Raw genomic sequence first — 17,242 nt, 5'->3', positions numbered from 1 at the left:
AGTGGACTGACAGCCTACCCAGATAGCAAAAACCTCCGAGCTTGATCCAGTTTGGAGTCACTTTGCTGTTTGTATTTCCTGGTTTATTACTATTGTTGATATTATTCAAAAAAAGTTCAGGTAGTATGTACAAAAAATGTTTTCTTATAAACAAACAGTAAACTGCCATTATGGGCTAATCTAATATAAATGTTTTTGATCTCTTGACTGAAAGAATCACATTATTCCTACAACAGCCACCTCAGCTAGAATGATGCGGTTGATTTGGGAGGAGTAAGCAAACAATTTGAGCTGACTGAAATCTATTGACAGCTAGCTTTGAAATCTTACACACTGTAACTTTAAAGTTTAAAAAGGAATTTATTTAGATTTATTTAGTTGTTATGGAAGATAAATTGCCTGTAGAGTCAGAACCATGTTTTGTACCATGTACATATATTTTAAGTACAGTTGCACTCAAAAGTAATCAAGCATTTTTTTTCTCCTGTGTTTTAAAGATATCAAATCCCAGGAGAAGACTGAAAACCACTTTAAAGAGATCTCACTAATGAGAGTTGTCAGCATGTCCAAAGTTTGATTTTGCTGTTTGTGGATCAATTTCTGCATTTGAACTCTTTCTGACGACATTTATGGAAACAAGTCAGAGTGTTTTTTAATGTTGATGACATTTTGTTGCAGCATTTACATAAACGAGCTAAATACAGAAATCACTGTTTACAGTACCAGTCCAAGGATTTGATCCACATGTTGGACAGGTTTTCAAAACTATAAACACAAGTATAAACTACATGTTCCAGTTTATGTTGCATGTAGCTCTATAAACAGAAAATCATATTGGAGAGCTACGTCAAAAGGAATTTACCAGTGTGATTGGTTACAGAATCGAGTCTTACTCAGCTCCAGTAAAATGTTCTATCAGATCAAAATCTTCGCTGTCAATAAAAGAAATCCAGTCAGCACATAATTTTCCGTATCATAATGCATTTGTAAGATGGATGAGGTCAGTCAGTGCCGAGACACGCTGAGGACTTGGCTAAAAACATACCCTTAGTCTATTTTTGATGGATGGAGCACCAAGCTGCATAGTGCAGATAAGCAGGACAGGAAGCCAGACACAGAGGAAGCATACAGTTTGGTCATTTTTCAGAATAAAACACTGTATGAACCAGGCACTCATCTGTTTACCAGCAGCGATGGTGAACACATGACTATCGAGAAGACACGACTATTTGTTAACATTAAGTCTCGCTCTTCTTAATGACAAAAGGAAATGCAATTTTTGTGCCTTTATTTGCAAAAATTATTTTAAAAAATGTTGTGCATCATGTGTAAGGTATCCCAGTTACACACAATGATTTATATATTTTATGTTTTATAATGGCTTCTGGTCAGAGTACAAAGTAATCTCTCTCAGTATTCCTACAAAGGTGCGCTTTTTTCCTACCATTGGATCTACATGATACTAATGAAATCACAGCTTTAATTGTGACCACACAAGCCCCGCAAAGGGTGTTCAAACCCTTTGTCTATAAAATACAGCCAATTAGGGGGAAAAAAAGCTGGTCTAAATAGAGAGGAGCTAAAACAGCTTGTTTCAGACCGGATAAATTGAGGGCCTGCACAAAGGTCCAGTATAAGTGACTCTAGAGTACAGTGAAAAAAATATGGAGCCTGAAATATGAGCCTCATAAGTCTTCAGTAAAGTCACAACATCGCGAATCCTTCGAGAGTTTCTAACATTGTTGGGAAATGTAGTGGAGTGATAACTGAGTAGACGTGTGATTTGGTGTGTTTGCAGCTCCAGGGAGCAGAGTCTGGTCCTGAGCAGCAGTCTGGAGTCTATGGAGAAGAGGGAGGAGGTTTTGCAGGACAAACTGGGTTCTCTGGAGAATCAGCACCTGCAGGACGCGAGCAGGCTAAAGAGCCAGCTGGACCAGGCCCAGGCCCGCACACATACACTGCAGAAAGAGGTACGCACACAGGATGGGATTTAAAAAATAAATAAATAGATAAAACACAGCAAAAGCCAGGTGAAGAAAGAGCAGAACAAATGGAAGAGATGAAAAATAAAAGTTGGAAATGGATCATTGAGTCTTTTGATAAATCCAGAGAGACTTAAGTCAGCACGAGTGAAGGTGGTTGAGCAGATGCCTAAGGCAGATGTGAATAAAGAGAGGAAACCACACTGGGGTTCTCAGAGAAATAAAATAAAATGTCCCAAAATCTCCACAGTGAGGGAAATGCATACAAGCAGCAGCCTGAACAAATTTTTGAGCTCCCTTATTTAAAAACAAAACCAAAAATGGTTCAGCTAAAAAGAACTTTTAGATAGACAAACAGCTACACAAGCAAGCTGCAGTCAGGATCTGTTCAGTGGAGCACATCAAGTGACATTAATTGACAAGTTGGTGATTTATTGATTGTATGTTTGCTTCGGGGAATTGAAAGTTGTAAGAAATGAGGGAAAAACATAAATCTCGGCATTAGCAATTTGGCTGCCACCATGTTTGTATTTTTGGAGCTAGAAGGCGCAAACACTAACAGGCTGTCCATAAACTGTATTTCACATATATCTGCTGGTGGGTGCGACATTACAGACTAATAATGCACTGAAATTTCAATCACTGAAATCAAAGAATTAACTTTTTCAACAGTCTGTAAGTACAGTTGACCAAACAGCAGTTTTAGTTATTATAATCAACTAAAACTGAAAATAAAAGTCCATTTTTTCAAGTCAATTTATTTGTAAGTACAATTAAAAACAACACAGGATGACCAAAGTGCTGTAAAAAGTGAAGAAAACAAAACTAAAATATAATAAAAATGGGAAAAAAAATCCTAAAAAATTTAAATGAAACCAAAGTTTTTTTGGGGGGGGGGGAAAGTAAACTACCTAAAACAATTTTGTGAACTTAGAAAACTAACTAAAATAAAATACTAACATAGAGGATAAATTCTTAGTTTTAGTAATTGTTAGTTTAAGGTTAGCTAGCCTGATCATAATAAAATAATAATTAAAAAGACTAAAACTAACAATTCAAACATTGAAAGATAAGAAATTCCAGTCTGGAAACTAACAAACTAGACTGACTTGAAAGCAAAAAGTCAAAATGAAATATAAATACAAGCTAATTAGAAAATACAAAATGATAATAACTCAGCAGGTCATAGTGTTTGTCAGATAGTTGTATAAATAGTCCAGTGTTTGTTGACTCAGTTATTGGTAACAGCAGCTAGTGAGCTTTTGTAAATGTGGCACTTGGTGGATTCTCCATCAGTTTTTAAAGGGACCTTATTCTTTTCTGGCAGTTTTTTTTCTATTCTTGGATCTGTATGATGTCACAAGGAAAAGGATATCCCAAAGAGGTTAACTTTACCTGGAAGTGAACCCTTTATGCAAATGGGCATAGAAATGACAGTGGTCATAGAAATAACAGTGGCGTATCTGTGTGTGTGTGTGTGTGTGTGTGTGTAGTATGAAGACACACAGTCCCAGCTGTCTGATCTCCGTCAGCGTTATGAGAGAACAGAGCAGGAGAAGCTGAACATCCACCAGGAGCTGGAGCAGTGCAAGAGCAACCTCAAGCTGCTGCAGGACAAGTCCAGCTCTGTGAGTGCCCACACCCACACTCTTTGTTCCTTTATGATAAAAAAACACAGACTTGTGCTTGGACTGTTTTTCTTGTAATCTATGTTTGCTCAGCTTGAAGTTTTACCTTAATTTATTTTTGCTTTAAGGTTGCTTTTTATGCAGGTGAAGCTGCATTTTTATCCTGAATGTCACACAGCGTTAGTGTTGTCTAAATCCTATAAAAAGAGAACTGTCAATAACATCTTTGTTGAAAGTAGAAATGCTCATAATGCCAAATAATCACTGGTGAGGTAACAAAATAACATTTAAATTGTGATTTTTAAATGAATTCATGCAGCTCTGTGAACACAGTCAAAGGACTTGTGTGTTTATTTTGTGTGTGTGGTTTTTTTTAAACTGACTCCTCTAGCCAAGGTGACAACATGTGACCTCACCGTCTCTCCTGGTTTATATCCTGTTCTGATAAATAAGCTGATAAATAAAAACTCTTGGAAACATTAATCAGAAAATCAGTGAGGCGGAGCAGCCTACTCTGTACCCCCCACCCCTTTTCTTCCTCTCCTCCTCCCTCAGCTCTTTGTCCTCTTCTTTCAACTGTTCAAGTGACAGCAGATTACATCAGGGTTTGTTGCAACTGAGCTTTAAACATTAAAAGTCCTGATTCAAAGTCCCTGGACCCAAATCAACATAGTGTTTTTTTAAAACACAATATATCTAAAGGCCAATTTCTCTTCATTACAACCTTGTAATTTTGCGTCTTTAGTTTTTTTGGTAATAATAATGATGCAATATCTGAGATCTGGGAACACGAAGGCCACACTAGAAAGTCTCATTGTTTCTGTTTGTTTATTTTATTTATTTTTTGATACAAAGTCTACAATTGATATCTATTATGAAAAAATAAAATAAAAAAATCCACCATTGGTGTATGTTAAGTGAACTGATTCTCTTCTGTCCCACTTTTCTTTCATGGCCTTCTCCAATTCTCATTATCCTCACAGTGCATCGTCTTTGGGCGTTGCATGGGCTAAACTGCTAGTGGTCTGTAGCTGATACGTTGTGGATAATGGAATGCGATCACTGGTTTGGAAGGTCTTCCACTACTTTTTGCTGGACCTTGCCATCCTAAACTAGGTTAACTATTGATCTAATGATGCTTATAAACCGGGTTGTAACGTAAATGGGGGCTTGTCCGAGACCTTTTTTTAATTCTTTTGTGGAGACTAAAATGTTTTTCTGCAGGATGAGTGAAGTTTTATTTGAGCTATGGAGATGGAAACCATCTCCATATCTCTTATGGAGATATCCAGATGGAAACCATGAAATGTTCAACTAGGCAGTTTAAAACAAAACTCCAGATTTGATTGATTTATTTGGAAGGAAGGATGAATGGCACTGATGTGATCTAAAACTGTTTTTGGAAATGTCCATCAGGGTTACAAAAAGTAAGATTTTCTAGACAAAAGTATTTGTAGCTCATTTCACTGTGTTCCCAGATCTCATTAACTACTGTTTGCATTAATTAGCACTGATAGCAATGGAGCAAATAAGAACTTGATTATAAAAAACTAGAGTTACCCTCTCTTCACTCAGTGTGTTTCTGTTAGGCTTCTTTGTATGAACCGGTGTCTGTCGTGCTGTAAAGATCAGATTGAAACCAGCTGACAGACGGCAGCTGGAGGAGATCTGTTCCTGCTGCAGAAAAGTGTTGCTGTTTTAAAAGAGCCTGGTGACGGATGGCTGCTCCTCCGTGGTGTTTGTGAATGTGGCTGCTGAATGTGTAGAAATGTTGGTGCTGCTTCGTAGAAAACGGCTGATTAGATACAAACCCAAACCCTCTCTCTGCCTCTCTCCCCTCTCCCCCTTTCTTCCCTCCCCCCTCGCTGTAGCTGCTCCATCCTCCATGTTGGTTTTGGTTGATTTGCTGGCTGATTTCTTCTTATCCCCTCTCCCCTCCAACCCCTCTCCCTTTTAGCCATCCATATTGCAGCCTGTCCAAGCCATATTCATGGGCCTTGTCCTGGCTCTGCTGTACTGGTGTTTCGGCCAGTTGTGGTAGAAAGGTACACACCGACATGACATCAGTCAATCTCTCTGCCGTCCTGTCTGTCCGTCTGTCTGTCTCTGATGCATCTATCTGTTTGTCATCACTGGAAGGAAAGATGTCAGAGGCGAAAGGGTCATTCTGATCTGTGATGAATTCAGGGTCATGAGTTTCAGCTGGAAAACTGACGTGCTGAAATTGAAAAGAAATCTCCCTCTGTGAACCCAACACAGGTTTGCGCCATGAGAGCTTATTATTTTTGAAAATAAGAACTATAGGCATTGCTGTTGAAAGTGAAAGTTCCTGTAAGCGTGTCCAACACAAAGAATTGTAATAATATATTTATAAGTCTAATAGAGAAGCTTTGCATGACTCATGATTTTCTTATACTGGGCCTTAATGCAGAACTTCAGTGTGAATCCTGCTGTTTTACCTCCGCCCAGTTTAATTCAATTGTTTTTTGATTGGCAGCCCCTCATAAACAAAAAGTTGGAACACGTTCTGTACCTGATATGAGGCACCTTTGTAGGTCAGTCTCTCCTTCCAAACAAGCTACCAGAAGAGATTTTATTTTAGCTTATGTCGTGTAGGAGCATAGTATTTCCCTCACTATGGGGTTGGACATTATCACATTTATAGATGTTTTACAGTCTTAACATTTTACTTTAATTGTGGCTAAAGTGCATTCCTTTTTTTCCCCCATATGTCCACACTTTTTTCTGTTTTTTTAAAAAAGGTCATAAATTCAGTAACAAATTAACCTAAATAAGGAGGGAATGTAAGAGTAAGGAGCAGGTTATTACTGGCAAGCATCCAAATATTCCTAAACTACATCTTTCACCATTTGAATGCTAACAGCTCAGGATGATGATACATAAAGGTAACCCAGCTGTTAAAAGTGGAACTCTGAATTCTGATCACCAGATCGCTCTCTTCACCTCCTAAACTTCCATTTAAGACTGAGGATCATCTTAGCCATCATTATCATCATCATGGCGTCTGGTCCCTCGTCTTCTGATTTGAGAAGCTCTAACTGCATGGCTGTCAGTCTGCCTGTTCGTCTGCCAGTCAGTCTCACTTCTGCTTCTGCTCTGCTGCAGCTAACACTAAACTCTGCTCTTTAAAGGGATGGGCTCCCTCCACCCACAGACCCTCCATTTTAAAGGAAGCCTTGTACATATGCTTCATGCTCTTCACAGCAGCGGTGTTTGACCTATCGTTGGGGGGGGTGGGAGGGGAATGGATAGATAAGGCTTGTTATTGTAGACTTGATATAAAAGAGGCACCTAGCTTCCAGGTCTTTAAATACAGTATGGAAGTGCAATAAACCTGTACTCTTTCTAATGACCAGCAGGGGGAGACTCCTTTGGCTGTAAAGGAATGCCCGGGTGTCTAGAAGAAGTCACCCTTCAGCTCACTTGATCTACCTCAGTAAACACATTGTTAAATGGAACACCATGTTTATTTTATAAATGATGGTACAATTGGAGTCAAAAGGGTGTTATAAAACAGGGCGTGTCTACTCTGTAACTGACATGTGAGCGTGCAGTGCCCCTCAGTTTTTCCATCACACCAACCCTCGCTCGAAGCGTGTAGGTTCAAAACAAGGTGATTCCTTGAATCTGTTCATCTGGACGTTGTGTTTTCAGGGTGAGAAATATTTTTTCACTAATTCAGGGGATTCCTTCACTCTCTACTAACGGTAGCTTTCCCCAACCTTATAAACAGTACATTTGGATAATGACCAAAACTAGCACCACGGACTAACAACCAGCTTCGAGTTCGGTTAATTGATCAATGGCCGTTAGTACCATTCTGAATGTTACTCCAGCTGTGGTTGGAGTGGCTGCATTCACTTTTTTAGATCACCAAAAAATGTCCTCTTTTACCACCACTCAAACCTCAGTGTTCCTCCCTGTCCCGGATGTGCACATCCTCATCGAAAGAGTGGCCATTGGACTGTAGGTATAAATAGACTGCAGAGTCCTGGCCTGATGAAGTAGCTCTTCTGTGTTGTCCCATCCACTTAGCCAGAGGTTGTTTGGTTTTCCCGATGTATAAAATCACGACAGTCTATAGATGGTATATAGCGCTTTTCCACTCTGAGCACTCAAATCGCTTCGCACAACTTGCCTCATTCATGCAAGCACCTTTTTTTATATGTTTTTTCTATGTAAGTGCTCTCTATCTAGCGTTCGCACACATTCATACTCATAGCAACTTGAGGTGGTATGTTGCCCAAGGATATTTGGAATTCAGACTGGAAAACCTAGGGATCGAACCACAACCTTCCGATTAGCAGATGACTTACAGCTACAGCCACTAACTGTGTACACTATATTACTGTGTTTGTGGTGGGGGAAACACATCCTTGTGGTTGACTGATCTTTGGTGTAGTGTGTTTTGAGGTTTGAAAGCCACAGAAAAGCTGCGTTTTAATGAAATGCTTCTTAGCGGTTTGGATACAGCCGACATATAAGGAGTCCTCAAAGGTTTTTGCTGAAGCAATGATACTAGATTCAGTCATTATGGAAATTTACTGTTACTGTTACTATCAGGTTGGGAAAATCAGCTGAGACTGAAAAAGTAACTTGCATGAGTGACGAAATGTTTCTCCCAATGAAAACGCAACGTCCAGATGAGCAGATTCAACACTAAGTTGGACACAGCCATTTATTTATTTATTTATTTAGTTATTTATTTTGTTTTGTTATTTACATGCTCAAAGTGATCTCAGAAAGGTCTGTCATGTAAGATCAAAACAAATGATTTCTGAGGGAATTGAAACAAGGGATGTGGCTGTAGTGACTTTTTTATTTTTGTGGAAAAAATGCATAAATAAACCAATCTGCCGATAATCCGCACATCTCCAAATCCACTGACTAGATGAGAGGAATGTAAACAGCCTGGCTGAAAACGAAGGCACGGTAGGCCTCCAGGGTGTTTAGATGTGTATGATGGATGCAAATTTTGTGTCATCGCTGTACATCTATGCACACTGTACTACTTCAAAGCTTTGCCTACTTTGATAGTTTAATGACCAGGCAAGAAACCATGACCATCCTGGTAATGTCAGTCAGCACCACACATCCATAATAAAGACTAATCTTTAAGATGCAACCTAAATTGACAATCCTGAAAAACACAGTGGAGAAAATAAGCATTATTTATTTATTATTTATTTATTTATTGACTGCGCTGCAGGAGTATGGCTCATCACAATATTACACAGATCGGTTTTTAAGCTAAGCAAAGTTCAGTTGTCAAACTTGGGTTGCATTACTCGCAGAATGAAATGGTGCTTTTGTCTGGGATTAGTTTCAGTCTGTCAAGAAGGTGCATTTTTTTAAGTTGCCCGTCTCACGCACGACTAGAGGAACAATAAGTTTCTGTGTTTACCAATCCAGCTGCTGTCCACAGCACTGGTGTGAAACACACGTCACCTGCACCTGCGGCTGTTTTCTTGCTGCAGCTTTACTTCATCACGTGTTGGGCCAAAACGTGGCTGTCCCACACTGAAAGCAGCACCTGAACGCCTCCTGTGTAAACAGAGTGCTGAACCGCTCACTGCTGACCGTTCACAGTCAGCAGTGTGTTAAAATTTTAAGTTAAGAAGAAGAGGCGAAACAACAGAAATAAAGGGAAAAAAGTTAATCAGAGAGTCTTAATGTTTATGTTCAGCCCAGTAATTTTAAATAAATTAGTGACCCTCCTTTTGATTTGTCACTTTATCTCTCCCCGACCCCAAGAATTCAACAATATTTCAGTTTTAATTCAAAGAAAAGTCTGGAGCTGTGAGAAATGTAGATGAGCTTAATTCATCTGTGGAAACTTCTAAAGGTGACCCTTCTGTTTTTTTACACTCTGTTCCCCTTTAAAGAGCCGGGCTCTGACCATCGCATCTTAAAGGCTAACCCTCTCCTTCCACCTGCCTCATTCATTCACTCTCCTCTTCCTCTCCGTCAGGTTTTCGGTGCTTTATTTTAGCTTTCTTTAATTACATGTTTGTGTTCTCCTATGTTTCTTTTTGCAGGGTTTGTTTTTAATTTCATTTATTAATTTTTTTTCTTCTTCTGTGTTCTTGCATCCAGCTGCTGCTAAACTTCAGTTATTTTCATCTGTTACTGGTTTGTTTTTTATTGTCTTTTTTTCTGCAGCCATTCTTACTTTCCTTATTTCTGAAGCATCCATCATCATGTCCATCGTGTTTGTACTGTGTTTGCTGCTTGTTTGTTTATTCGGGAACGTCTGACCAGTATGCCCAGTTGTTGTTTGCTTTGAGGGGAAATTGGTCTGTAACTTTTCTGTTGTTCTGCTCAGGTAACATAATTTGTTGGTTTTTTTGTTTTGTTTTGTTTTTAATTTAATTTTTACTTGTTTTCTCCTCCTGTCCTGAAGTCCCAAAAGATGATATTGATTGAATTTGTTTCCTTTTATCGTTCATACACAAGTCAGCAGAGAACTCGAGTAAAACTCACAAACATCGACCGTCCTCGGCAGGAATTTAAAGCTGTTTTGAATTTGAAGCAACAAACACTTGGGCCTTAATTCCATATTTGATGCATAAAAGGGAACTCGAGTTAAGCCCCTATTGGACGTAATCAAGGAGGAAATTGTACTTGGCATGTTGACTTGCTTGAGTTAAAACCTTTGTTGTTTCTCACCAAAAATAAAGGATGAATCTTGAAATATACATGTAAATGTAAGGACCTTGCTATATATATATATATATATATATATATATATATATATATATATATATATATATATATATATATATATATATATATATATATAAAAAAACACCCAGCACGCCCCTACGGGCGGTTTATCCTTCAAGCTCGGGTCCTCTACCAGAGGCCTGGGAGCTTGAGGGTCCTGCGCAGTATCTTAGCTGTTCCCAGGACTGCGCTCTTCTGGACAGAGATCTCCGATGTTGTTCCCGGGATCTGCTGGAGCCACTCGCCTAGCTTGGGAGTCACCGCACCTAGTGCTCCGATTACCACGGGGACCACCGTTACCTTCACCCTCCACATCCTCTCGAGCTCTTCTCTGAGCCCTTGGTATTTCTCCAGCTTCTTGTGTTCCTTCTTCCTGATATTGCTGTCATTCGGAACCGCTACATCGATCACTACGGCCGTCTTCTCCTGTTTGTCTACCACCACTATGTCCGGTTGGTTAGCCACCACCATTTTGTCCGTCTGTATCTGGAAGTCCCACAGGATCTTAGCTCGGTCATTCTCCATCACCCTTGGGGGCATCTCCCATTTTGACCTCGGGACTTCCAGGTTATACTCGGCACAGATGTTCCTGTACACTATGCCGGCCACTTGGTTATGGCGTTCCATGTATGCCTTGCCTGCTAGCATCTTGCACCCTGCTGTTATGTGCTGGATTGTCTCAGGGGCATCTTTACACAGCCTGCACCTGGGGTCTTGCCTGGTGTGATAGACCCCAGCCTCTATGGATCTTGTACTCAGAGCTTGTTCTTGTGCTGCCATGATTAGTGCCTCTGTGCTGTCTTTCAGTCCAGCTTTGTCCAGCCACTGGTAGGATTTCTGGATATCAGCCACCTCCTCTATCTGCCGGTGGTACATACCGTGCAGGGGCCTGTCCTTCCATGATGGTTCCTCGTCTCCCTCCTCTTTCTTGGGTTTCTGCTGCCTGAGGTATTCACTGAGCACTCGGTCAGTTGGGGCCATCTTCCCAATGTATTCTTGGATGTTCGTTGTCTCATCCTGGACTGTGGTGCTGACACTCACCAGTCCTCGGCCCCCTTCCTTCCGCTTAGCGTACAGCCTCAGGGTGCTGGACTTGGGGTGAAACCCTCCATGCATGGTAAGGAGCTTTCTTGTCTTTATGTCAGTGGCTTCTATCTCCTCCTTTGGCCAGCCTATTACCCCAGCAGGGTACCTGATCACGGGCAGGGCGTAGGTGTTGATGGCCCGGATCTTGTTCTTACCGTTCAGCTGACTCCTCAGGACTTGCCTGACCCTCTGCAGGTACTTGGTGGTTGCAGCTTTCCTAGCGGCCTCTTCATGGTTCCCATTCGCCTGCGGGATCCCCAGGTACTTGTAACTGTCCTCTATGTCTGCAATGTTGCCTTCTGGTAGTTCGATCCCCTCAGTTCTGACTACCTTTCCTCTCTTTGTTACCATCCGACTACACTTCTCCAGCCCGAATGACATCCCGATGTCATTGCTGTATAGCCTGGTAGTGTGGATCAGTGAATCGATGTCTCGTTCACTCTTGGCATACAGCTTGATGTCATCCATGTACAGGAGGTGGCTGACAACTGCTCCGTTCCGTAGTCGGTATCCGTAGCCAGTCTTGTTAATGATCTCACTGAGGGGGTTCAGGCCTATGCAGAACAGCAGTGGGGACAGAGCATCTCCTTGGTAGATCCCGCACTTGATGGTGACTTGTGCTATGGGCTTGGAGTTGGCCTCTAGTGTTGTGCGCCACATCCCCATTGAGTTCCTGATGAAGGCTCTTAGGGTCCTGTTGATCTTGTACAATTCTAGGCATTCCAGTATCCAGCTGTGGGGCATTGAGTCATAGGCCTTCTTGTAATCAATCCAGGCTGTGCACAGGTTGGTCAGTCTGGTCTTGCAGTCTCGGCTGACTGTTCTGTCTACCAGTAGCTGGTGTTTTGCGCCTCTGGTATTCTTGCCAATCCCTTTCTGTGCCCCGCTCATGCATTGACCCATGTGCCCGTTCATCTTAGCCGATATGATGCCTGACAGGAGCTTCCATGTAGTACTGAGGCAGGTTATTGGTCGGTAGTTGGATGGGACCGGTCCCTTCTTGGGGTCCTTGAGGATCAGGACCGTCCGACCTTCAGTTAGCCATTCCGGGTGTCTCTCGTTAACTAGCAGCTGGTTCATTTGTGCTGCCAGACGCTCGTGGAGTGCAGTCAGCTTCTTCAGCCAGTAGGCGTGAACCATGTCGGGCCCTGGTGCTGTCCAACTCTTCATACTGGAGACCCTTTCTTGGATATCTGCCACTGTGATGGTTACTGGACCCTGTTCAGGGAGGTTGCTGTGGTCTGCCCTCAGATCCACTAGCCACTGAGCATTGCCGTTATGGGTTGCGTCCTTCTCCCATATGCTCTTCCAGTATTGCTCCGTCTCCAGCCTTGGTGGTGCTGTTCTCTTATTGTTCCCTTGCCACTGAGAGTACACCTTTGCTGGTTCTGTGGAGAACAGCTGGTTTATTCTCCTGCCTTCTATCTCTCTGGTGTACCTCCTCAAGCGGCTGGCCAAGGCTGTGAGTCTTTGCTTGGCAGTTTCCAAGGCCTCAGGTATGGACAGCTTGCTGTATTTCTTATGCACCTTCTTTGTCATGCCTTTCTGCAACTCCGTTAGTTGGCTAACCTCCCTTCGTGCTACTTTGATCTTGCCCTCTAGCCTCCTTCTCCATGGAGGGTACTGCCCCTTGTGGCTGTTCAACTTGTAGCCAAGCATCTCACTGATCACTGCTGCCGTAGTGTAGATCAGCTTGTTAGTGTCGGTAATCGTGGTTGTAGGTATCATCCGTAGTGCTGCATTAACATCATCTAGCAGACCTTCTGAGGGTACTTCACGTAATCTTGGTAACCGGCTACGGGGGATCCAGGTTTCAAGCTTGGCCATGATCCTATCTTTCAGGTCAGTTCCTCTCGCACTCAACGATCCTTCTCCTATCGCACTTGGGGCTATGTACCCAATCTCGGGTGGGGGTGATGATATCTCCCCCCTGACCTGGCGTCCTGACTCCTCCTTGCCGTAGCATTTATGTTGTACCTCGTCAATCTCTAGCTGTGATAGCGCATATATATATATATATATATATATATTTGTAGTGAATATGACTTTTATTGTTTCAGATTGATTAGACAAAGGGTTCCTTGCAAATAAAATAAATGGATAATAGATGGATGCACCCACTGCAAAGTCATCCATTGTTCTGTGGGCACTCCACTAATAAAATACTACAGTTTGATTAGCCATATTATTCAGATCATGACATTACAAATATTCTGAAGGGGAAAAAGTTTAGCTGACCCTTTGAGCAGACTGGGTTTGAAGGCCGTTTGCTCTCTTCCCACTTTTGTGTGTCAAAAATCTTCCCTGTCCAATCAAATAAAGGCAAAAAAAAAAAAAAAAGCCAAAAAATAATGTTAAAAGCTGAGAAACGGCATAAATGTATTTGAGAGGTCCAGTTCAGCCACCTGTCTCTGAGCTGTCGGTCAAAGCAGCCACAGCCTTAAAAATCTCAGCCTCGGTTATTTGAAAAATCCTGTGTAGTTGTCAGAAGCAGGAAACTATGAGGTCAAACCTATGTTTTTGCAGCGGGTACTATAAAAGTTACATTTTTACATGTCAGTATATGGAGATTGATTGGAGCCAGCCTCAGGTGGACATTTTTGGCACTTACATGCAGTTTGGCTGATTCATTTACGTTGTTCTCGTTAAATAAACTTTTTTTTTTTTTTTCCTCAATCAGATGAATTTTTGCACCAGAAAAAGAAATAAAATATCATCTTTTGGACTGAAGTGGCTTCTCTTCTTTTGTCTTCACCTCTTCATCTTCTTTCTCCTCTTTCTTTAAAAGCTCTCCTTCCGCCTCTGTCCACTTTTACTTGTAATGTTCAAACTAACTTTATTTATTCACGCGTTTCTTCGTCTGTTTCTGTCTCGTATGTGTTTTTTCGTTCGTCTCTCTCCAACAGAGCGGCTGGAGCCCGTGGATGCCGGTCGTCGCAGTGATGGTCGCCGTGACGGCCGCCGTCCTCTACCCCAACCTCTCCAAGAGCAGCTCCACCTAGGACACAAAACACAAGCGAACACACACGGAGCACCGTGAGGAGAGCGTCACTGCTTTACTTGTATAAAGTCTAATTGTACATAATTGTAGAGGGATATAAAGGTTGTGGTTTCTACAGAGGACTCAGAAGCTTCTTGGTTTATTTTGTTTTGGTTTTTTTGTTTTGTTGTTGTTGTTGTTTTTCCTGCGGCGGGGAGTTTTGTTTTTATTCTCCGCTCTCTCAGCTCTGGTGGGGGCTCCTTTTTTTTTTTTTTTTTTTTTTCTCCCCTTTCCCCCTTTTTTCCGTCTCTCTGCTGATTTCCAGGTAACAAAACATTCTCCAGCAGGTGGAGCTTCCACATACACACAAAAACCTGCTTAATGCTAACACGGCGCTTTCCAGCAGCTTCGAACGTCACTGACAGGTCTGAATCTGTCCGTTTCAACTTTACCTCTGAGGACAGAGTTGCTGAAGAAGAGATGGCTTCTCTTTTACGCAGCTCCACATTCAGCTTAAATTTACTCGCTAAATTCTTCAAACCAGCTCGTTGTGTTAGAGCAGATCTAGAGGAGGAGCCACTTTTTCTTGATCCCAGTTTACAGACATAATTAGGTGTAATTCACCCAGGGGATGTACCCATCCTCGATTAATACCAATAAATACTTTTTGTGTCCTGAAGGAGATTAAAAATAGCCACACATTTCATTTTAGTTTTCTCTGATAAAATGTCCAAAACAGATGAAACAACATTTCAAGGCTTTGGGACAGGGCACTTCCTTGATAGCAGCTGTTTCCAAACAGTAACTAAAGGTTAGAAGTGTAGTTAAACCACAGCGGAGGTTTATGTTAGGGCAAGGTTGTGGTAGTTGAATGGGAGCTGCAGTAAAGTGGCCCACAGTGCTGCGACATCCCTCAGGTCCATCGATTGCTACAGTTACTACAATTAAAATTATAAAAACAGAAACAGTTATTTATTTTGCTGTTTCCAGCTTTTCTATCAAGGATATGTTGACAATTTGTCCAGAAGAAACATGTTTACACCACTAAAATGAACAGTGTTGTACTCCGTACTGTGAAACAGATCATGAGAGTTTGGTGCGTTCACTGGTTTCCTGCTAACATCTGTTTCACTAGAGTTGGAGTAATTCGATTACTTTGAGCTTTAAGATCTGTTTTTGGTCAGATAGATGTTCATTCAGTGACTTCAGGTGTTCCGCCTTAAATGTGAGTTCAGGTGACCGTGCATCACATCGGGCTTGAGCAGGTCTGAGTTTATAGACTCGGCGTGATCCTGGCTCTAAGAGCACAAACGAAGCACAAACGGTGACAAAGCGCACCACATCGTCGTGATTAACCCAAGGCTGCTGGGAAGCTCTCGCGCTGAAGCAATTTCAGGAAGCTCTGCCCTGTTCTGCTTTCAGTTGGCCATGTTGGATGTCTAACTTGGCCTTTTCTCTGGGGTTATTATTTTAATTTGTTTCTTTGTTTCTGTTTGGGGGAATTTTGGGGTCTGGGTTGAAACTTGAAGCCAAATTATTGAAATAAAATCTGATTTAGTTTATGTTGGATTTACTTTTTTTTTTTTCTCCATGTTGGGGGCACAGAGAAAAGGGGTCAAAGTGCCTCTGATGTAACTAACACCACAGTTTGTGTATGTGTGCAGACACGCACACACACTCTTCACCTGATATACACACACACACACACACACACACACTCTTGGTTGGACAGTCAGAGGTTGCTTTTTCCAGGGCTTTCAGCTTAATCTCGGCTCAAATGTCTGAGAATTTCCCAGAATTCAGATTAACCGACTATACAACACCCAAAGAGCAAAATTTTAAAGGAGGAACAAGAAAATTTGCCATGTTTTCAGAGTTTAACGGGCCAAATATCAAAATCTATTCATTTTTTTTTATTGACACACAAGACGTCAAGCCTCTACTGAAACATTTTGAGAGACATTGAATCATTTCAAAGTGTGTGTGTGTGTTGGTAGACAGGGGTGTGTGTGTGTGTGTGGGTTCACAGTCTGGACTCTTGAGCAGCGTTCGTCATCGTTCGTGTACTCCGTCTCGTCTCCGTGTTTAAAAAGAACTAAAATAAGACAATGAACAAATACTCCTGATGTGTAAAGAGAAAAAACACTACAGAACAGAGAGAGAATTGTAAGATAAAATGTTATCGACTGATGTGCTACTAGACTTATTTTGTTAAAACTGTTTAGAGATATGAGAGGGAGCTATGTAGAGGATATGATGAGGATGTATTGAATATGCAGAGCGATGTTTGGATTAAAGTTGTAGCAAGCTGACCCACCAAACCTGCTTCCTGTGTCTTTATTCACAAACACTGAAAGATGAACTCATTTTGGGTCAATATAAATACTTCAGAAGGTTGAAACTATCCTGGTTTTTCCCATCTGGCTTCTGCATGCTGTTATTTTGAAATGGCAACAGCAGGAAGGGCATTACAAAGGGGTTTTTACTGTAACTGCTCACAAGATTTAAAACTCTGCATCAGACTTGGGTAAAAGAAAATTATATCTTAGATCGTGTAGAGATGGTGTGCACTTTGTGGTTCTGAATTAAATGCAAATAAGACACTTTAAATATTGATGTTTCCAGATTCTTGAAGACTTGTGTTAAAGAAAACATAATTCTCTTTAATCCATTTTTACTAGATTAAAACACTGCAAGAAGAAAGCTAAAGATCAGTATGAATGCCTTCATTTCTGAAAAATCTCAAGATTGGAGTATTATATTAAACTGATTTGTGAATTTGAATGATTTTGTAGTGCACAAACAACTCCCAAGTACAA

The 17,242-nt window shown here is 41.3% G+C and overlaps 1 protein-coding gene across 8 annotated transcripts in view; it reads left to right on the top strand.

Moving 5' to 3' along the window:
* The window catches only part of slmapa (sarcolemma associated protein a), a 77,205-nt gene extending 60,461 nt beyond the window's left edge, over window positions 1–16,744 (top strand). For 6 of the 8 annotated variants that reach the window (XM_019359183.2, XM_019359179.2, XM_019359181.2 and 3 more), the window contains 3 exons: window positions 1,799–1,970; window positions 3,476–3,610; window positions 14,350–16,744. In XM_019359183.2, coding sequence (XP_019214728.1) covers window positions 1,799–1,970; window positions 3,476–3,610; window positions 14,350–14,445 — 403 coding nt within the window. In that variant the 3' untranslated portion in view covers window positions 14,446–16,744. Of the gene's footprint in view, window positions 1–1,798; window positions 1,971–3,475; window positions 3,611–5,567; window positions 5,656–14,349 lie in introns of those variants that run through there. The other 2 variants (XM_019359178.2, XM_019359182.1) reach the window with 2 other exon arrangements.
* The last annotated feature ends 498 nt before the right edge of the window (window positions 16,745–17,242 follow it).

The sequence above is a fragment of the Oreochromis niloticus genome, linkage group LG5 (genome assembly GCF_001858045.2).
Source record: "Oreochromis niloticus isolate F11D_XX linkage group LG5, O_niloticus_UMD_NMBU, whole genome shotgun sequence".
Taxonomy (NCBI): domain Eukaryota; kingdom Metazoa; phylum Chordata; class Actinopteri; order Cichliformes; family Cichlidae; genus Oreochromis; species Oreochromis niloticus.
The sequence above is the reverse complement of the archived record's forward strand: the minus strand, read 5'-3'. Positions and strand labels throughout refer to the sequence as shown.